General features: G+C 36.3%; 1 protein-coding gene across 5 annotated transcripts in view; it reads left to right on the top strand.

The window, feature by feature from the left end:
- The window catches only part of SYT1 (synaptotagmin 1), a 353,931-nt gene that overhangs the window by 207,205 nt on the left and 124,742 nt on the right, over positions 1-21,984 (top strand). For all 5 annotated transcript variants that reach the window (XM_051637978.1, XM_051637987.1, XM_051637960.1 and 2 more), the window contains one exon: positions 13,416-13,604. In XM_051637978.1, the coding sequence (XP_051493938.1) occupies positions 13,433-13,604 (172 nt within the window). In that variant the 5' untranslated portion in view covers positions 13,416-13,432. The remainder of the gene's footprint in view (positions 1-13,415; positions 13,605-21,984) is intronic.

The raw sequence follows: 21,984 nt of genomic DNA, 5'->3' as shown, positions 1-21,984 counted from the left end.
TCTTTCACACTTTGCAGTGTGTTGGGTTAATCTTAAGGGTCTTTTCTAACCAAAACAATTCTATGATTTATTGAAATGCTGTATCATGAGAGCTTAGTTGATGAAGTTGCACTAAGGGGCTACATCACCTTCCTGAAGTTTGTTCCTTAAACTGTCTCCTGCTAATGATAAAGTCATGGGACTGGAATGTGGGATAAATAGCCTATGAGGTATTCACCGAGCTTTAGTCAGGAATCTACAAAGGATAAGAAATGTTTGCATGAGAGAAGATGACTTGTTGAATCCAAAGTAACTAAAAAAGCACCTTCACACTGCACAGTTTTGCGGTTTCATCTTGTGTGCAGGCAAAGGCATCCCAGTGCGTCAGCCCTCCCGATCCTTTCCTTCTTCTACTAAAGTTACAGCCTCCAACAACTTGTTCCCATTAGCAACATCCACTGTCAGCCAGTGGCTGGCTGATACTGCAGTGCTTTACTCTTTAGCATTTCTTCTACAGGAGCCGACAGTGTTTCAGAGAGATGACATTCTCCCTCTTTGGAGACAGCCAGCTGCCACTATATTTTCTTCTCTCCCAATGGAGTATTTTGGCAGTAGATTTCTTTTGCAGCTGTGACTACAATTTGCATGTGGAGAGTATTGGTTTAGAAAGAGAAGGTATTTAACAGAGCTAACAATTATTGTTTTCAAATGCTTGGAAAGGTGATGAAAATTCCAAGCAGTGCTTGTGGATTAAAAACAAATATCACTCGTTGCCATAAATGCTGCTTCTCTCTCCTGCTGTGACAGCTGATAATGGCTGCAACATAGATCCCACATTAGCCTAGATTTCAATAGGAAGGGACTTTCAGTGGGGAGTTGCTTCTCAACCTGGCTCCAGGTTTATTAAACTCTTCAAGGAAAGCTGAACAGCATCTGTGTAGGACAAGAAAGATGCACTCATTCCCAACATCCAAGGAGCTGCCTTGGCTTTTGTTCTTTAGCTACTTTGTGAGGTTTTGTAAAGGGCAGAAGACAAGAAAAAAGTGCTAGTGCAGTGTATATTAAAAGAATTACATAATACAGTCTTCTAAAAGTATTTTTTTCTGTAGGTTTAAAGAAGTTCAGTTTTCCTGTTTGGTTTTTGACAGCAAAAGCATAAGTAGAATGAAGTTCAAAACTATGTTGTTACAAGCTTTTATCTCTTCTTTTTTTTTTTTTTTTTTTTTTGCTAGCAATTAAAAATAAACAAGAATTACAGGCTTCTAATTAAATGTTTAGTACTTGCTGCTTGGTTTAAAATGACCTTCAAGTGGTATTCGTCTTTTTGTCTTTCTTTTCTTTTTGTTAATGTACATGCCAGCAGGGATAATTCCCTTTTTGACTCCAAAGGCTTTGTTGAAGTGAAGACAAAACTTTCGTCTCTTCATATTTATGATAATCTTTTTCTTGTCACATTCTTAACATTTTACTGCATCCACTTTTATTCCATTGTGAATGTCTCTTGTGCTCTAAGTCCAATTTTCTGCTTTTACCTCACAGTGCTTAAACTGTCTATTTTATTCTGCTCTGTTTTCATGAAGAACCAGCCCTTAGCAACTAGATAACAGCCTGATACTGAAGATTTCTTCTTTTCACACACTATAATACACCTTTTCTCTTCCAAAGAGATTTCTGGAGCTCATCAAATGCTTGTGCTGCAGAACAATGCATCCATGTGCTTTCTCAAATACTATTTCTCTTTACAGAACTTTGAAATGCTAACTTATTTATTACTCTCTTCTTAAAGAGAAAGCAAGCAATTTGATCAATCACATTGAATCCTTTTGTGCTTACTTTTTATAATGTAGGTATAATCTCTGGAAATCACATGGCTAAAATTTTTTTAGGGAAAGCCAAGGATTTATTTAATAATTAGTGCTATATTCGTTACAGAGGACCAAGCTCCTGCAAGCAGTGACGGTAGTATGAGTTTATTCCAGTTCTGTGTTTACATGATTTCATGAAGACAAAATGCTCATGCCACAAAGCAGAAATATGTAATGAAATTTTCTTGAAGGACATGTTAGCCTCCCTACATTCTGCTTCTGTTTTAACTCAGTATCCTCATTCCTTTCCAGAGCAATACATTTTGATTTACAGATGGCAAAAAAGCAGCTATCAGAAGCTGGAAGTGAAGTTGAAATTATCACTTGTCTGTCCTGACCACTTTCTCCTCTTGAGCACATGGAGCAGCAGAGAACACGAAGCTCTGCTTTAGGTTATCGTCCTTGTTGGCCAAGTTTACTAGCCAAGCAGTGGTAGCACACAACCTTTGAGGATGTGTATCATTAGTGCTGAAGCTCCCCAGCTTCAAGTCTGCTATGCCACACAGTGCTCAGCAGGCCAGAAATCACATAATAGTAAAAATTATACTGTTCTCAGCTAGAAATTGGATAAAGATGCATAGTTGTGCACCATCTATGGTGACCTAAATAAGTGGGAACTGAATGCATAACTAATTGTCTTTGTTCTGTGCTCTGTGACATCATGTAATCTGATTTTCCTATGCACAGATGATCAGGAAATTTTTTTGATTAATTTTAAATGTAGGCTTTGTGACCGATAAATGTTTATAATACTATAGCTGTATATAGAGTTTGGCAATAAACAAAATAGGGGAGTAAAAAGAAAACTAAATAAAGAAAGCATTATCACAGCATTCAATTAGACAACATGATCATCAAAGAAAGTAAGATTTTAAACAGAACATATTTTTTTTAATTGTATCAATACAGTGTCCATACAAAGTAGAAGTCTGAGACTCTCTATGTTCATTTGCTCACTTAAAACTGTTTTTATCTACATGAATGTTAACTGTGTAGCACTTAGTGTACATGAAGCCCTTCTTCTGATGTCCCAGTTGGACAATTAGCTCAATCAGCTAAATCTAGAAGAAAACGTAGGGTGTTTGACAACGTGCCCTAAAGCGTTTAGCTGCTAGAGACCTAACTGCAAGAGCAGTACCTACTGCACTGGGTTTGGAAACAACATTCCTGGAACCATCCTGTAACCAATGAGCTGTTTGGAGCAGTCTAAGTTTAATTACCAGTAGTTTAAGTAAGATTTGCTCAAGTTTCCATCCACAAACTTGAAAAACCAAATTATCCTCCTTAGAGGCTTTTGATGAACATCATTTTCCCCCAACATGAGCTGAGTCAATGGCTTAAAAGAAAGAATGCTGTACTGGGCAGAAGGAAGAAATGCTCAGAACAAAATTGGGAAAGCCAGCAATAGCAATAAATCAGCCATGCCTATTAAGTAGGATTTCTATCTCCCCAGGTTGTTTTGGCAGTAGTGGTAACCTTAGTTGCCCTCCTGCAGCAGTAAGTGGCTAATGAGGCAGAATGGTCTATCAATCACTGCCTCAGTAAGAATGCTACTGCAGACTGTTGTCCAAATTTAGGGTAGATCCATCCCTCAGTCTAAAAGGGCACGGTGCTCTGGGACTTTACCTGCCATCCTAGATGAGGCACTCAGGAGGATTGCTTTCAGAATTCAGTACAGGCATCTCAGCTGGCTTCCGTCCACCAGATTTCTTTCAAAGCTGTGCTGGACTTCCAGATGGAATTGGGCAATACTCATGACCCAGAAGGGTCACCATCACATAGTGACTCCAGACTGCTCTTGTCTTCCTATTTATACAAGCAGAGCAAATCCAGGTTGTGAATTTGATTAGAGGATGCTGTGCTAAATGCCCTTACTCTCTACAACCTTGGGCTGTTTCAGACCAAGCTTCCCATATGATATCCAGAAGATGTGAGTACCTCAGAATGGGTTGCTCAGCAGCCAGCATGCTGAGTGAGAAGCTGCCTCATCAGCAGGGTAGGCTAAAAACAAGTATGACTCATAAATCCTGCTTCTCCTCTGAACTGTTGCCAGCATCTTCTTCAGGCTCATGTTTGTGTCCTCTCCTGAAAGTGGGCATGCAAGTATATTTTTTCAAAAGCTGAACAGCAATCGCTCCTCCATTTCAGAGAAGCATAAATAATGGAAGCAGCAACATTGTTGTATGCAAAACTCAGTCATGGGTGGACTCACCCAATCAAGGTAACCATAGGCAAAGAAATTCAAAACTATGTTTTGTGAGCTTTTTCTGGTCTAGAGAAGAGATGGGAACATGGTTACACTGAGCATTTCCAAGTGAAAAAAAAAACCCTGAAAGTTTTAAATGTATAAAGATCCCTAAATTACAATTCAATTTTTTTATTTAAGAAAAAAAAATCCTGTTAGAGATATTTTTTTTTCCTTTTGTTACTTCCTCATCTTTATTCTGAAGTTGTTTTCTCTAATGTTGCTAATGCAAATGCTGGATACAACATTCTTGGAAATGGGACCCTTGCTAAATTATTAATCTAAAGAAATAATTGCAGAACAAGAAATAGTTATACTAACAGAAAGTACTGCTTATACTAATATGTTGTAAGCTGCCTTGTTTTACAGTTACCAGTTGTTAAAAGAATTTCAGATATGTATAATGGCATCTTTTAAAAAGATGGCTTTCCAAAACACTGTAGGAAATGCATGATTATTAATCTCGAATTAGGATCTTTTTTTTTTCTTTACAGTAGAAAAATGTTACAAGTTAGGAATTAATTGTCATGTAATTGATTGATAATTTTCCCTCCTGCTGTGTGCAGAAAGCTATTCGAAGAAGGCATATCAGTCTCAAAAAGAAGAAGAAGTATCAGTCATTATGGGACAATTAGTTTCAATTGTCAGTATTTTTGTTGCATGTGCTGATAAGATTTCTTCAAAGTGTAAGTACAGTAATTAACCATAAATATATATATTTTTTTACTTTTAAATTAAAAAAAAACAAACACCAAAACACTAAATGCAGATGCTTCCTGAGCCCCCATGCTCTTCTTTCACAAACTGCTGACATTCACAAAACAGTTATTTTCACATAGCTACGACTAACACAATCTGTCACAGTCAATCAGCTTACATATATGGTTTTGCAGTTTTGTTCCTGATTCTAGTGCTGATATGGTATGGATGAAGAACACCCTGAAAAATCTTCTTATCAATCACACAATTTATAAAAATGTTGTATTTCCCCACAAACCCACCATCTGTTTACAAGAAAATTCTTGGACTCAAAGTGTCATTGTTTGCTTTGTTCACAGTGAAATCATAATACTTGGTTAGTCACCTTACAGCAAGCGTAGTAGCACGTCATTAATGCACACGTGAGAGGAGCTATGGTCTATAAATACAGAGAGATGTATGTGTGTACATCACAGAGATATCTGATTGATATTTGTGTGATGAACTACTGAGATTTTTTAAAACTAGAATGCATCTACTTGGAAAGAAAGTCTGAATCCTTTGTAGCACACAATTTACAAAGCTTGATCTATAAAATTCACTCTCATGTGAGTATTTTTCCCATTAGCACACTTGGGTGACTCATCTTAAAGCTTTAATGCCAATTACCAACTGTTTACAGTTTTCTAAATGCCAGCCATATAATTTTGTTGGAGGTTCTGAAAAACTAGCTGAGCTGTTTCCTTCTCCCACCTACCACCAAGTAATGCAGCCCAAATTTCGTGTGCTTAGCTACAAGAATATAATCCCATGCCTTCAGCTGTAACTGTAATCTGCAGTAGGTTCTCAAAAATACAGTCAGCGGTCTTTGAAATTCAACTTATAATTGCATTCATGATGCAGAGGAGGAATGCAATCTTATCCTCTTCTTCTTGCTTTCTTTGCTTTTTGATACTGCAGATTAAACAGGGAAAAAAACAATCGGTGGTGAAGTTGGGATGTGGTACTCATTAAATTCAGCGTATAAGACTGAATATACATATGGAGCTGGTCTTTTTCAGAAAGAAGGTGCCATTTTTATATAATCACTTGTCAGAGCAGAATTACATTCTGAGGTGCCAATTATTTCACAACCTAAGCCCATGATTTAACTAATCTGTGAGGTAGCACTGGATTGCACATCTCAGCTCCACGTATTTGGTTCCTTAGTGCATGTACCATCCTGCTTGTTCCTAATTAATTTTACTAATCCCATGGTTACTGAGTGCAGAAATTAGGACACATAGGAAGGAAAATTCAAATGGAAAATAGTGAATTTAGAGCTATGAACTACAGATACTAAGATAAGAATATTAATAGCGTTTCTCTGTATTATTTTGCAGTTTCTGTTGTGTTGTTCCTTATTAATTTTACCACTTCATAGTTCATCTCTGTGCCACTTCACTAATTTATAGGCTTTATTAGAGCCATTGATTGGATAGGAGCCAAATATGTGAATATAAATTGATTTTATGCAATGTACACAACAAGGAATTTATTGATATAAAGGGCTTCATTATTTGTAGGATTGCTCAAATGATTTTGGAACAGCAAGAATTCTCTATGGACTGTATTAGAATTTCATGCTTAAATGCAGTTGAATGCTAATGTTTATATGAATTCTTTTGTCTTTCACCACTGTATAAAGGAAGTCTGCAAGTAAATACCAGGAGAATAGAAATTCACATTGCAGCTTCAGGAAACAAGATGCAACCATGAAAGATGACAGAGTGATCATGTAGGAGGAAATTAATGCAGTATCTTTCTTTCCTTCCCTTATTCCTATTCATAACTAGCTATTGCCAAGGACCTCGGTCATTGTGATGCAGCATTTGCAGTAGCAGAGGAAGACAAAGGGGTTAAATTATACATATTCTAGTGCTTTGACAGGTTTGGTAACCTCACTGCTGCTGAAACAGGACAACAATGTCAATATCCAGAGAGACGGGTCTATCTCTAGCCCTGTTAGCTCTAAAAATCAAGAGAAATACATGCCTAAGAAATATCATGTACTTAGGGGAAAATAAGACTTCCAGAACATGGTCAGGGAAACAGGCACTTTATATATATAGTGAATCTATGCAAGGAACTTACCACTTTTGACTTGCTGCAATGTTCCATGCTCTCGATTTTTGATTCTCTCTAAGCTGCTGTGACTCCTCTGGCTCCTGTGTGTTCTTCTGCATTGCAGGACTGGAAGTTGGAAGTGCAGTCAAAAAATTGCAGCTTTTAGCTGGAAAGAAAGTAATGTTGGCTTCAGTGTTCTCATTTAAATTAACAGTGGTTTTATCAACAGCTTAAGGAGTGATTCTGAAAATATCACTTTGGATAGCTTGGTACTGCGTAATAAACAATGGTTAGCTGTTCATAAATTACATATCAGACTGAGGTTCTTTCTGAAAATGTGAGCCAAAGTTTCTCTTGCACAGACTGCAGTGTAAGGTATTTTGGAGCTGTATGTGTTGAACAGTTCCACTGTATTTAATAATGAGCGACTAGATAGCTGAAAGAGAAACGTGTCGATTGTGCCATATACTGAGGAATTTATCTTTCTCCGGTGTTCACAGTGTCCATATCTGTCACAAAATATTCAGAGGGTATGCTGTCCACTGGGAAGGTATTTTTTTGTGACATTATATGGTTAGATTTGAAACATGCTTAGAGATTAAATTGTACCCCAGAATTATTTCAATTAAATAAAATGTGTTTATCGTGACAGAGAACTGTGAACTATGATATGCTCATTCTACATAAATGCTACACTTATTAGATACACAGAGAATTAAGAATGTGAATTAGGTTAAGAAGAGTACACAAAGATTTGGATATTGTTTGGCTATAAATCATATTCAGACAATAGATTTTCAATGTGAATATTAGATTGGAAAGCTTACAATATTGCATTTTCATGTGACTTTTAAGATGCTTCTTATAGTTGCTTTGTCTTAACTATTAGAGAAAGACCCAGCTTAAATTCATATCTATGTACACAAAATTTCTGGATAGCTACACTGCCAGAAGCACTTGAAATAGGAGCTAACTGGATGTTTCAGGAGAGATGCAAAACATGTTTGAACCTACTAAAAAAATAAATAAATATTTTGCCATCAAACCAGTTTCTTTAGGTGTTCTAAGAATGTTTGTTCCTATTTTAAGCAAATTTTGAAGACCGATACTGAACTCATGTCTAATAGAGGGAAGATTTGTTGCCTGGTCCAGGACAGTGCTGTAGATAACTCAGTCTAATTATCTGTCAAAACTTAACAGTTTTGACTAAGTGTCAAGTAATATTTCTGCCAAGCTCTCCCTTCTGCTACCTTGGCATTGCAGCAAGTGTGCTTGACTTGGTATGTGACCCCTTTCCTACCCCATGCTTGCTTAAACTTGGGCTCAGACATGCCCCACCTCCCTGTGTGTGGGGTCCTCATCCCTACTGACTTGCCATGTCTTGGTCCTCTTCCTGTTTACAACTCTGTATTCCACCATCCTGCTGCAGGACCAGTGATACTTCTATGGCAGGATACACTGACATAATAATTTCTAAAACTGAGCAATAAAGTAGCTGTGGACTTTTGGGGAGAGATTTTGTTGCTTTATCTTGTTTGCTTAGTCAAACCAATGAAACTGTTGATGTGGTATTAGTAGCAAGCACTGGAAAAGAGTTTTAAAGAGCTAACATACAGCTGGGATCTAGAAAGCATCAACTGATTCTATATTTCACATATGGCACCAGGAGAAATGTCTCTTATCCACTAAAAGAGGGTGATTCTGTGGGGGTTTGCTTGTGCATCAGTAGCAGCTCAGACAGGACACTTGAATTCCCAGAACAAGGTTCTTCATCAGAACTTTTTTCCCATGAAATGTTGAGCTTTTCATGTGCCTTCTCTAAAGCAGTACTAAATCTGTATTGAATTGTAAGCCTTTGTGGTAGTGGTGAAAAGGCTGTTTTGATATGACATCTTTACTGTGACCTTCCTTTCTTCTGAAAATGTAGTTACAGAACCTGCTTAATAAAAAGCTGAGAAAGTCTCTTTTCTGAGCTTGTCTTTTAAAATAAATGTCCATTACTGAAGCTGGAAAGATAGTGTATTTCATTAATAGGAAAATGAGTAAAAAATATATTATTAACATCCCAGAATACTTTAATCTAAGAAGAGATCGTTTATTGTAGATATCTTTAGACATTCTAGTAATGTTCCCATCTTCTTAATGATGAATTAATTTCATTAAAAACAGCCTAATGGAATAAGGTAAATTTTCAGTGTGGTGTCAAATGATTCTCTGGTGACACTGCATACTTACCCTGGACATACAAGCATAGATTTGTGACTATCTTCGCTGCTGGATGTAACTGCTGAGGTGAACATGTTTGGGATGCTGAAAAGATAAGCCATTTAACAATGTAGATCCAAATTTACTACTTTGCATGCTTACTGAAGTACAGTGACCAGCTCTACCACAGTTACAGCATTAAACATTGAAAGAATGGTGGCCGTTGATTTTGAAAAAGTATACAATTACTCATAGTCACACTGTATCTGTTATGTTTTTAATAGCTTCATTGATTTTAAGTTTTTAGGATGACAGGAGTATTTGAGAGGCAGCAAGGTAAAAGGACACTTTCCAGAAAATTTCTCATTGGGAGGTAATGATTTGGTCAGCATGGGATGTCTGACCTATTTGCTGTGTCACTCCACCCAGTTTATATTCAGCAGGTAAGAGGAGAAATGAGCAAAATTTAATTATCTGAAATCCACCGTGCTCTGCAATGTCACCAATTTTATTTCCACAGGATTAAGTATTCACTAAATCCTTCAGCACCTGCTGTAATTTAACCACACAGGAACTGTACAAATTCAGTTTGTTGCCCTTTGGGACTTTTCTTTCTTTTCTTTTTCTGGTTTGGTGGGCTTTTTTGTAGTTCTGTCATAAATCTCCCCTTGATTGGCCAGAAGCAGATACACTACTCTGACTTCTGCTCTTATTCCAAATTCTGAAAATCCCCCTTTAACATCAATCACTGTGAACAACCCACATCTCTCTCATTAATTTTCTCACTATTCTGTTCATTTTTCAAAAACAATATAAAGCAAGTAAAATTTGCCTATGGGATTAGTCCCTCCACACCTAACTTCATATATACCTGAATGTTTGCGAAGACACACCTTTATCCCTGAAACACATTCTTTAAGTTTTCAGATTTCCAGAGACTACTCCATGCTCCATGATCTGCCATATCTGGAATATTATTCCCCTTCTTTACTCTTTACTTAAGAGTAGTAGCTACTTTACTAGTCTCTTAGGATGTGCATTCCAAGGGGATTTTCACCATCAGGATCCATACCAGCATTCTAAGGCAGTCAGCCAATACTTTGTACTTCCATAAGGAAATCTCTTGCTTCTTGTGAATCTCCAGAGTACATTTGTATGTTATTTAGATGCTTCCTTTTCAGAGGAAATGATGTGGAAATTATGCAGAAGTTTAAGCTGATGCTAATTTTTGTCAAAATTTTTCCTACATAAGGATCAGTAAGGTTCCTCAAGGGTTCAAATCATCATCTCTGCATTTCCAGTCAATAACTGACTACTTCTGTATGGAGAGGATAAGCATTACTTTGAAGCATTCCACATATATGTTTGTTGACTACGTGGCACTCGTGTGGGTGGGCAGTGATATACCAAATATTAGCATGCTCAGGGAATGCAGTGTTTTCTAAGAGCATACAAATGCTTTTATTTATTACTACAAATGTACTTTTATTTATGACTGCACATTCCACATGCAACATGTGGTGTTTCATACTTACCACTTCAGCCATTGTAGTGAACACTGAACTGGAAATCATAATTGAAATTTTTTTGGCAACTGGCATTTCATAAATGGCAGATAATCTACTAGTATTTTGTAGATCTTTACCTTCAGCGGTGCACTGCAGCATTAAAGTAACCCCTTTTTTTGTAAAAGGCCAATTTAAATCTAATTATCCAATACTTTGCAGTCTCTAATAATACCACAGTGTTTATACCATTATTGTGGAAAGCTGCAGCATTACAATAATAGAAGCCATCAGATGTTATCTCTGTGAGTAGGCATGTGCTCTTCAGAAAATTCTTTACTGCAGAAAGCTTTTCCTGAGACATTCTTTTTCAGCCCCTTCTCACCTATTTAGGATATCAGGACAGTGTCATTGGTATGTAAAGGTCCAAGGCTCTGTAGCAAGTCTCCAAGCATTTGTGCATGCCTCATTAGATGTAGTGACCTCTAAATGCACTACCACTCTACTGAGGATTGTTCCTGGAGATCAGAGGAAAACTGTGTTTTGTATTTTTTCCTTCTTTAAACAAGTGAAAGGACAACACTTCGAATTTTTTCTCTTGACATATTTTCAAAGTATAGCTCCAAAACTGGAAGCAAATAAATTACATTTTCCTTAATTTTTAATTAGCTGGAAGTCATCACTGCAAATTGTGTCTTCCATTACAAAATAAAATAGTCAACTGCCAGGCCTGAAATAATTAAGCAATATATTATAATTAAGCTATTTTATTTTGATTTAATTATGATATATCATACAACTTCTGATTTAACTGACATTCATGGACAAAATGCTGTAATATAAAACACTAATGTTTACAACTGATGGGTTCGCATGTTTTGCTTCACACTATTTGGCATTCATCAGAGCATATGGAAAAAATCTTCTAGTCTGCACTAGCTGGCACATTATTTCATACTACACAAATTATGCACTACATGTTTTTACCAATTGTTATTTTGAGAGGCAAGTGGGGAAATCTTTGCAGACATCGGACTTGAGCCAAAGTTCATAGATGTTAAAAGGAATCCTTCCATCAGCTTTGTTCTCCTTTAGATCATGAACTGCTCCCATGTTGTTACAGGCAAATAGATAAAACTGCATGCTTATGAAATATTTATGGAGCTGCATCATATACATATTCTGTGTCAACATCAACATGATTTTATATTAGGCTAGAGACTGCTAGGGCAAAGGCAGAAACAATGGGTCAGCAGGGAATACTCCTTCATTCAGAGCTGCATCAATAAAATTGCTGCAAGATAGCCACCAAATTGCTTCTTCAAAGCAAGGCCAACTCCCTGGTTGGTTAAAATCTTTCTCATTGGATGACAGTATTGGAGAATGGCTTCTCTTTCAGACTACACTTGTGTGCAAACCCCTGTTTAAAGACAAGAATAATGGGGGTGATTTTAAAAGCTTCATTCTGCCTGCAGTCAGGTCAATGCCTGCAGGTCTTCATGACTGTGGGCTCGTAGGAGTAAAGCTGAAGGATCAAAAGCCAATTCTCATCTTGATTTAGTGATTTGAGCACTCTCAGCAACATCCATAAAAGCAGTCATATAAGGCAGGAAAGCTCAGGGTTCATTGCATTGCATGCAGTTGGGTGCTCTTATACCCCTTTAATTATGATGTGTTGCCTTTTTTTCCTATGGTGATGTTTACATTTCTCAGCAAAAGGTCAAAGGCCAAATGTCTTTTGAGGCTGAGAGCAATTGTACACTCAGAGCAATAACAAATATTTGTTATTTCTCAAACTCTTTCTCCCTCTGGTTTTCTGAAGAAAACCAAAAATTATTATTCAGATCAATGATATTTAGGATGTGGCAGAAAATCAGAACAATGCATTCAAAACCAATATAAATATTTCAGCCAACCTTCTTGTGATATTGAAATTACTTTGTGAATCTCATCTCACTTTCACCCCACTGGCTCAAAATTATTTGCTTTGTCAGGTGCACTCACATAAAGGTTTTGCAAAATGCCTGTTAAACAACATGAAATTAAAAATATGCTGATGTGGGATTATGTTTGTTTATTGTGTTGACAGCCTCTCAGATATTTCAATATGGCTGCATTTAGGTACCCTACAGATGTCGTAGCTTCATGAATACACCAATGAGACATCTGAATAATTTAAGAGAATATTGTCAGTAGCAAATGTCACACGAAATAACTGGAAGGAAAATTGCTTTCAAAAAGTGAAGATAAAAATGGATGCAAATCAACTTCTGTTTAATATACAGCTTGCTTCAATAGGAAACAATAGGTTATTACTTTGACAGGAAATACAATAGTGTCTTTTTATTGTATCCTATCACTTCATTCATTTTATATAGAAACTTTGGCTATGGTCCACACCTGTGTAACTCTCATAGAAAAATAATTCTGTAAATACAATGTGAACTTTACATAATGAGTAGTTATTACCAAATAGGCATATACTTCCAAAACTGAAGAGCAAAATGTAAATCTGCATGAGAGTTTTTTACAGAAATTTTGAGTTTTCAAATTCAGCAGTTCAAAATTCAACACTTTTGAAGAAGAACTCTAAGCAATAAAATTTATCTGGCTGAAATTAACCCTGCAAAAGACTTTATTCTGTTGTCAAATAAATATTTTATTAAGAACATGAAGCAATATGCTGATGCAGTCATACTTACCCAGTAAGCAGGAGTACCAACTGAAATTCTGCCTATTTAGTCTTTTATTGATGAGAGATCCATTTCAATTATTTAAACATTATCATTTTGGGCTTTTTTATTCCAACAGCTTATCCAAGGGTTAAAATGGTGAGTGAAAGTCATCATGAGGCCCCGGCAGCACCGCCAGCTACCACAATAGCAGCAGCCCCTCCAAGTAATGTCACCGAGCCAGCCAGTCCTGGAGGAGGAGGAGGAAAAGAAGATGCATTTTCTAAGTTAAAAGAGAAGTTCATGAATGAACTGAACAAAATTCCATGTAAGTAAAACTAAATTACTAAAAGCTTCTGTTGGCAGGTTAGATTTAATTTGACATTTTCTTGTCATTTCTTAGACAGCATACTAAATGTTTTCTAGTGAAAACCAGAGTAATAGGAAGCTAAACCTGGCTTAGTGAGCTCCTCAGAGTTAATTGGACTAGAAAAATATTGGGTCAAACTCACGTGTAAGTTGAGTCTACTCTTGATATGTCAGATTGTCTTGGTAATTTTAATGGATTAATTATTGCTGAATTATCAAAACTGGAATGGGAGAACTTTACAGTGGCCATGGACTGCTAAGCAAAGTATTTCCTAACAGTAACACTTAGGGTTTCATGTTTATGACAAAAGTGCATAGGCATATTACCTTGAAGCAAAATTCGGCCAAAACTTGTAAATACCGAGAAAACAAGGAAACAGTGCATCTTTGGGGACTAGAAAATGTAGTAAAAATGGGAAAATGGCTTTTTAACAAGGAAATATATCTAATACATCAGTAATGCATGAAGATAACTGTGCCTTTCCCACTCATTAATTCTGTTAGATCAGCCACTGAATGTTGTTTGCGTGAGTCCTGTACCTATGCAGAATACTGTAAAAGTACCAGTGTATATTTCTGGGAAGTCAGTAGGGTTAAAGTCAGCAGGGTTCTTTTGCTCTGTGCTAGAAAATATTGATTCATAGTTGAGGCCTCGATTTGTTCACATTTGTAAAACAAAAAATAATCATTAGCTTTTTGCTGTTGTTTGTGATAATAGTAGGGTTCTTGAACCTGTTTTATATGTTTTTGTATACATGCTCTGGTATTAAATATATAGCTTATTGAGCATTGTCAATGTAAGAAAAAAGCATTTATGTTACTGACAGAAAAATGACTTAATGATACAAGCAGATAATTTTGGCCCTTTTGTAGATATGAAGGTGAAGTCTGGCTGTGTATTTGCGTTTTAATAGCAGGCATTAGAGAGACCTTCAATCTTTTATAATTTTTACTTCAGAATAAGTAAATTTAAAATATTTTCAGGAAGTGATTTAGCACATACAAGAGTTTTCATTTTTTGAAGGTTATCATTTGTATAAAGAAATGTGTGACTGATAAAGACAGATAACAAATTGGAATATTAATCCATTTTTTATCTCTGAAATTAATCTTGGCAATCTGGCAGATGCAGTTTTTGCAAAATTGATAGCAGCCAGCCTTGCTCTGTCACTCGAAATTCTCACTTGCAAGAATAGAGGTGTTACAGTGGTAAGAAGTCCGTATGTCATTAGTTTGGTAATCTACACAGTCCAGTGCAGACCATACTGAAATGAAATTGCCTGATGATATCATGGGAAAAATAAAACTACAAGAAGAAAAAAGAAGAGGAAAAAAGAAAAGACAAGACATTCAAGGACAAAGAGTCCTGTGTTATGTATTTATATAGTTAGCTTTTATTTTTAAAATTTGATTTTAACATAGGAGATCTATAGTTGGTAGGTCTAGGAAAAGGACTGTAGATAAGAGAGGAACTTTGCATGCATTTTTAAAACAACAATGTAAACAAGTGGCAAGTCCAGTCCAGAGAATCTTTCCAGATTGGACTGAATAAAACTTTCCTTTTTTTCATTTTTTCTTTTCCCTTGATATTGCAAAAAAAACCCAACAATCCTATTATTATATTATGAAAGTACTTACTGAGAAAAGTGGACTAGGCTGTAAGACAACTCTTTTTTTTCATGAGATACATTGTAGTATCTATAAAACAATGCTGATAGTGAGATCAGAATATATTGCCATCATTTTATAATTTTGAACTCTTATCCAAGATCATGCAGTAGTTTTGTGGTGGGGTGGAGAAATGAACTTGGGGTAGTCACAAACACCATGCCAACTGTCTGTTCTCCTTCTAGAGGCTGCAGATGTGATTCAGTCTTGCCAGCATCTGCATCAAATACTGGCACTGTTTAATATCACATTCCTCTGTGTATATTATTTTTTTTAAGTTTGCCATTTCAAGAAGAAAGTTGAATATTTATTGTACTACAAAGCAGCAGAGGTCTTGGGCATGTTTGTATTTTTTTTAATATTTATATATTAAATAATGCCATTGACATACCGGAGCATTTTAGATCCGAAATAACTCTAGTTTTCTCTGTGTTACCAAGTAACAAAATCCTGTGGGAATGGACTGTAATTGACATGTCTATATGTGTTTCTCATTTATAAACTAACAAAAACAGATCACCAAATAAGTTTTAAGTAGCCTGTCTCCAAAATATTGGAGGCAGGAGGGGAAAGGAGACCTTGATTCCCTCTCAGATTATCATAGCATTTCCTTACTGTTTGTTCAATTTCTCAGGAGGGATTTGTCAGTGAGGTGTTGTTAGCCTATTAAAAACCTGAGGATTTAATTGTGGTTAAAAAGTTGTTATACCTTTCCTCTTACAGCTGGTTGCAAATTTTTTGAGACTCTCTTAAAATAGAGCAGAAGTAAATTTGTTCCAACCGAATTGTTTTTGTTGTGCCTTTCTGGGAATTTTGTGCCGTGTGAGAGAGAAAAAAGCTGGTTGAACAGGCTCTGTTGATACAGTATAGATACTTCGGTATAAGGATGCTTTCAAGACCATGAACTGGGATTTTCCTCTGTTAAATTCAAACTCTCTTACAAATGGCAGAGGAATGCAACAGTCAGCAAGTTGTCTAGTCTTTGTAAATCAGTGACGAGTCAGTTTTCTAGGTCATGTACTTTCTCATTTTAAAACTTCCAAAGGTCTTGTCTTCATCCCCACATGACAAGGAAAGCTTTGAAAGCTCTGTAGTTACTCCAGAAGTACTGTGGGAGTTTTTTCAGTGATCTGTTGTGTATGTGCAAGACAGAAATAATTACATGTTTTGGTTGCCTCTATCTAAGATGTCTGCAGATGAAAAATAAGCCATCATTATTTAATTGATATGTAATAGGTTTGAATGTTCCCATATTGTGAAAAAGCCCACCTACAATCAACTTGGTTTGAGTGATAAAAAAGTTGGGCTTTATTATAAGATAATTTATATATAATCTCCTATTTCTGGCTTTTCATAGAAATTGCATAATATCAAGTCATTATCAAGTCATGGTTATATTAAAAGAAAATCAATATATTCAAATACTGGAATACATGATGACAAAAATAAAGTTAAAGCAAACTATACCCAGCTGAATAAATACTGTTCCTTCCATGTGGCTTATAATGGAACAGTCATCTTCTTAAAACACATTTTGTAGAACACATAGAAGTCACAAGTGAAATAATCTAGACATGTTTACGCAACTGAAAATATCAGAATTCCCATTAAGATTTCAATTTGCAAAACTACCTGATAAGGTCTGTGCACTTTAAATTATACTGTTGTTTCCTCCTTTAATGCATGCAGCAAAAAAGTCTTTCTTTCTCAAAAATGGATTAATTTAATTAAATGAGGAAGTAAAAGTTCCAAGAAGAGACAGCTCATTTGTGTTAGTATACATTTATTTCAAGAGCAGTGCTGCAGTATGTAAGCCCAGCTAAAATTTTTATAGATACAAGCAGAAATTCAGGGTTTTTTTCATGGGTTTGTATCTCTTTAAAGTTAAACATACTCCACATTTTGTGGCAGGAGATTGTAGGCTTCCAAAGGCACATAAATCACTCAGAATGGCGATGTCCTAACATATATTTCACTCTGGATAAAACAGGTGGGATCATTTTATTACAATGAGTCATACAATTTAAGTGCAAGAATCCTGTAAGGTTACTGAGGCATAACTGTGAAGAATTTTTTTCTCCGTTATGTAAATCCCTACACTTTGGTTGTGAGTGGCTGATTTGCATAATCACAGTACAGTTGTTTCTCCATAACTGCACTGTGTATAAAAGTCACTCTATCTTAATTGGTTCTTATACTTTCTATCCCAGTTTATCTTCAATCTGCAGAATTTTTAAGTCATTTGCCAGGAGGAGAAAAAAGGCACCATCTCAGATTTTAAGCTTGCATTTTTAACATTGTCATTCTAACACCTGAGGAAGAGAGTAAAACAAAGCAGATAAAATGGCACTTACACATCTGAAAATAGAATTGCATTTAAAGACTTTATAAGATATATTGATTCTTTCCCTCCTCCCTCTCACTGCTCTTCTATCTGGGCCTTTGTCTGGGCTAGAAAAATATCTGCCATACATTTACAGTAAGGGAGTTCTAGCAAGATTGCAGGAATGCAAAACAGCAGCACCTTTTGGATGGAGGCTTTAGATGTCAAGATATTGATACTAACCGTACAAAAATAGAACTCAACATCAATCAGCATTAGTTTAGTTAATAAGCATCTTTGCAAAAGCAAAGCGATCTTGATGTGTTTCCTAAAAACACATTCCTGTATGAAGAGAGGACCTCATTCTGCCAGAAAGGTAAATAAAACAGCAAAAATCCATTGAAATTCTAGCACACACCTGACTGAATAGTGATACTCTGTTAGTGCTTCTCATATAATCTTGAATAGCTGTAATACTGAATGCATTGAATCCAGGATACTATAATTACCTCTTTAATAGGAAGTTACTGCATATTTCTAATGTTCTTTGCGGTCTTACATTGTAATTGGATTAAAAGTTACATTTCCATACCAGCCTTATTCTGAAATGTTTGGCTGGCTTGCAACCCCATTTGGGCTCAGTGGCTGGTGCTCAAAAACCCTAAATTTGATTCATCGTGTACAACTGACTGATAATCCCCCAAACCAAGAGTTTAAAACCATGTGATGATTCAGGCTAAAACCTGATGTTCTATGCAGACTAGTTTCACATTCTGTTTGCAGATATTCACAGGCTTATTTATCTCTCATTGGCTTAGTGTATGACTGTCAAAACACAATGGGACTGGAGGCTATAGAGGAAACTGTAATTTAAAAATGTAAAAATAACTGTAAGGCTGAGGTCTCGGTTAAGTCTAAATAATAGCCTACTAAGCTGAAGTACAGAATTTCAGATCTATTTGGGTAAATTAGCAAATAAAATAAGTCTGGATTTGTATGTTCCACCATTTAATTTAAAGTTTCAGACTTCTGCAGTCATCCTAAACAGACCTCATCATTTCTTTCTCCCTTTCTCCTCTGCCTTTCTTGATTAACCAGCTGAGGTTGTATTAAGAGTTCTTATTACCATCTATAAATGGCAATAAAATTAATTTCTTAGTTTTCATTATTATTTGGCATCAAGATTAGCAAGAATGTATTACAGAATTTTGTGTGTTATTAGAAAATTTAGCATTTTTTGCATGAGATCCTTCTGAAACTTGATCATTTGCAGAAAATAAATTCAGGCTGTTCGTTTCACTACTTTTCCTAGTGGTTCCTGGAGTACAGGTGTCACTGGCACAGGGAAGATAGGGCACATTTTTTTCTAAGTTCATAAAAAAGTAGGCAAATGTTGATAAAAGAATGCTTTCAGATGTCAAAACTAGATGATTAGAGTGACACAAATATCACAGAATCACAGTGAAGTTCTCAGAAACAGGTCTTACTTAGGTTTCCATAGCACATACCAGTTTTCCTCATTGCCTAAGTTCTTCTTAGGTTAGCCAGGAAAAAACTGAGTCTTTTTTTCAGAGACCTTCCTGTCTAGATGTAAGGCAAGGAATTATTGCCTACCTGCAGAAAATGAGAATTATGTATATATGTGTTCATATAGATATATGTAGACAGGTATGTACACAAATATTTGTCAATAAAATAAGCAGTGATCTCAGCTTAGAGGCAGTCTGACATTGGCAAACTCTATTAGGTATCCTGGCAAAGAGGACTTGTAAAGAGAGATTCAGAGGAGAATAAAGAAAGAAGTTTCCTGATGTTTAGTGAAGGCTGAAGAACCACACTGGAAGAAGGGGGAAGGCATAAATCCAAGTCTTCTTGTTTGCCTTCCTGTCATCAGATCATGGCAGTTGCCCATGACAAGCAAATGCATGCAGCTTTACTCTGGGAAAGAAATAGGAGAAATCAGAAATAGATTTATTTTGGAACATAGAACAAGTACAAGAAGAGCTATTACAGTACAACAGTAGAGGGGGGAAAATATTTATTTCTAAATATGGCAATTTAAATGCAAATCTTAGATTACTTTTTTCTCCCTGAACCTTCCAGTCCCAGGATTCAGTTATTGCATGAGAACTTTAGATTTTATTTTCTTTTCATAAAATAAAAGTTTCTAGATCACCTGCTGGAGGAGAAAATGCTTACACACACATATCCAGAAGACACAAAAATCATGAGACAAAAATATTCAGCTCTTTTATTTTATACACTCATAATATAAAAATACCTTTGTTATTTTTAGGAGTCCGGCATAGTTTGAATGCTTGAAATTAGGAGTCCTGAAAATAGAGCTTTTAAATCTGTAGTATCTAAGTAGATACTAAGGGGTGGAAGAATGGAAGTGAAAAACTCCCGAAGCAGAACATGGATGAAAATCCATGTCTCGAAGGAAGAGCACGTGGTCTGAGATCCTGCTGAATTGCACTCTGTTGGTATTTTAATGATTGATTCTGTCATGAAGAACATTTTTACAATCTGTAGTTACTTTCATGTGCCTTCTGATAGGATCGCTTTAACATGTCCTGTAGTTGAACTTACGGATTTATGACGGCTGCCAATTTGATCCTCGTACAGGACTGAGCTAAGAACCTTGGGCTGTTAGAGGCATGAGCTGCTCTAGCAGGCCTCAAAAGTTCTGCTGCAGAACATAGCTTGATCCAGTACCAGCAAGCAGACATGCTAACCAGGAGGTTACGTATCCCATCTGACCAAGGCAAGCTCAACCCACACATGTGACACACTTAGGTCTCAGAGAGGATCCTATTCCTACTCTGGCCATTATTTTGGCTCCTTGGACAAGCCAGGAAAGAAAGAAGAACTCAGAAGAGCAGAGTCCTGCAGCTTGAACTAGAGCATCAGCTGCAGTACCCCCACTCTTCAGTACAGGGATGCCTGTTCCATGCTGAACCCATCTCGTCTTCTACAGCAGCTTGAGAATGCACTGTCCCATCTGAAAGAAAATCCTGTCTCTTAGCCAGAAGCACACTGGGATCATCACCTCAATGTCTAAGAAAATTATACATTATTGATTACATCTGTCTGAAACATTGTTTTCAGAACAGCAGCTGGTCTTGAACTGTATAATATGAAGGGGAAGGATAGCGAGTTCTCCTGTAAAATACATGATACTGAGAACATTTCAGCAAAATACAAGAAAACCAAAAACCCTGTTCATATTAACTTTTGCAACCATGAGGGGGAAATTTATCCTTAGCAAAATCAGGGGTGAGCACCTATCTTTGGTTTGGTGACAGGGTTTTAACAAGGGGTACCAGAGTACCCCCAAGGGTCTCCTCTACCACCATCACTGTTATTATTATTTTATATGTTACAACAACTCTGGTAGATATTTTATTGCACTATAGATATGTCAAGTTGTGCCAGTGCTTTATAAATTGAATAGAGAATTCAATTTACAAGCAGAAAATGGAATGTGGTTGCTGGGCTTCTTTCAGTACTGGGAATGTATCTTAAAATTTCATTACTTTGTGTGAAGAAAAGGGCACTAAGATTATGTTTACATGCATAAAATAAACACAGTCTTTGCTAGTCTTTTTCAAACTTGCCTGCAGATGAAGTGCCTACAGAAATTACCCATTATCTGTTAAAATTCAGTTTGTAATCTTGCTCTGAAAATGTTCTGTAGAGAGAGTTCATGGAACATTTGTTCTGAACTTAAAATTGAAAATTCATTTAAAGATTGATTCTCAGCATAAAATAAAAAAAAATAGAAAAACAAACAAAACACACACAAAAAACAAACAAACAAACAAAACAAAACACTTGGGACTATGGTTTGCTTGAGACTAACATTTGCTTATAAAAGTATGGTGTAAATGCGCAACAAAATTATAGGAATTACTGTTAAGAGTGATATTCCATCCTTACCTTAGCTACTTGTGCCTAAGCACTGTGGCAAGCTAGAAGGTATTCTCTTGCTGTCCTGGTTTGAGCCAGGATGAAGCCCATTTTCCTTTTTACTGATTTTTTTTTCTTCAGTAAGCTTTCTTTTAACTAGCAACAGTGTGCTCTAGCTAGAGCTGATAAGACAGAGGAATGTTTTTGTAACTACTGAGTCTTCAAGGTCGCACCTTGTCACGGTTTGACTCAGTTTGACAACAATGGTCTCGATCCCCTCCTCCTCCCACCCAGGTGGGGAAGGAGAGAGAGAAAAAGAGAGAGACTTGGCTAGATTGAAAACTGAACCGTGCAGCTTTAATTAGAATACTAATGTGTGATATGAGAGGATATATATATATATATATGTATATATATATGTGATTATACAAAGGTG

This window comes from Apus apus, chromosome 1 (genome assembly GCF_020740795.1).
Source record: "Apus apus isolate bApuApu2 chromosome 1, bApuApu2.pri.cur, whole genome shotgun sequence".
Lineage (NCBI taxonomy): Eukaryota > Metazoa > Chordata > Aves > Apodiformes > Apodidae > Apus > Apus apus.
Note: the sequence above shows the minus strand (reverse complement) of the source record. Positions and strands in the feature narration are given on the sequence as shown.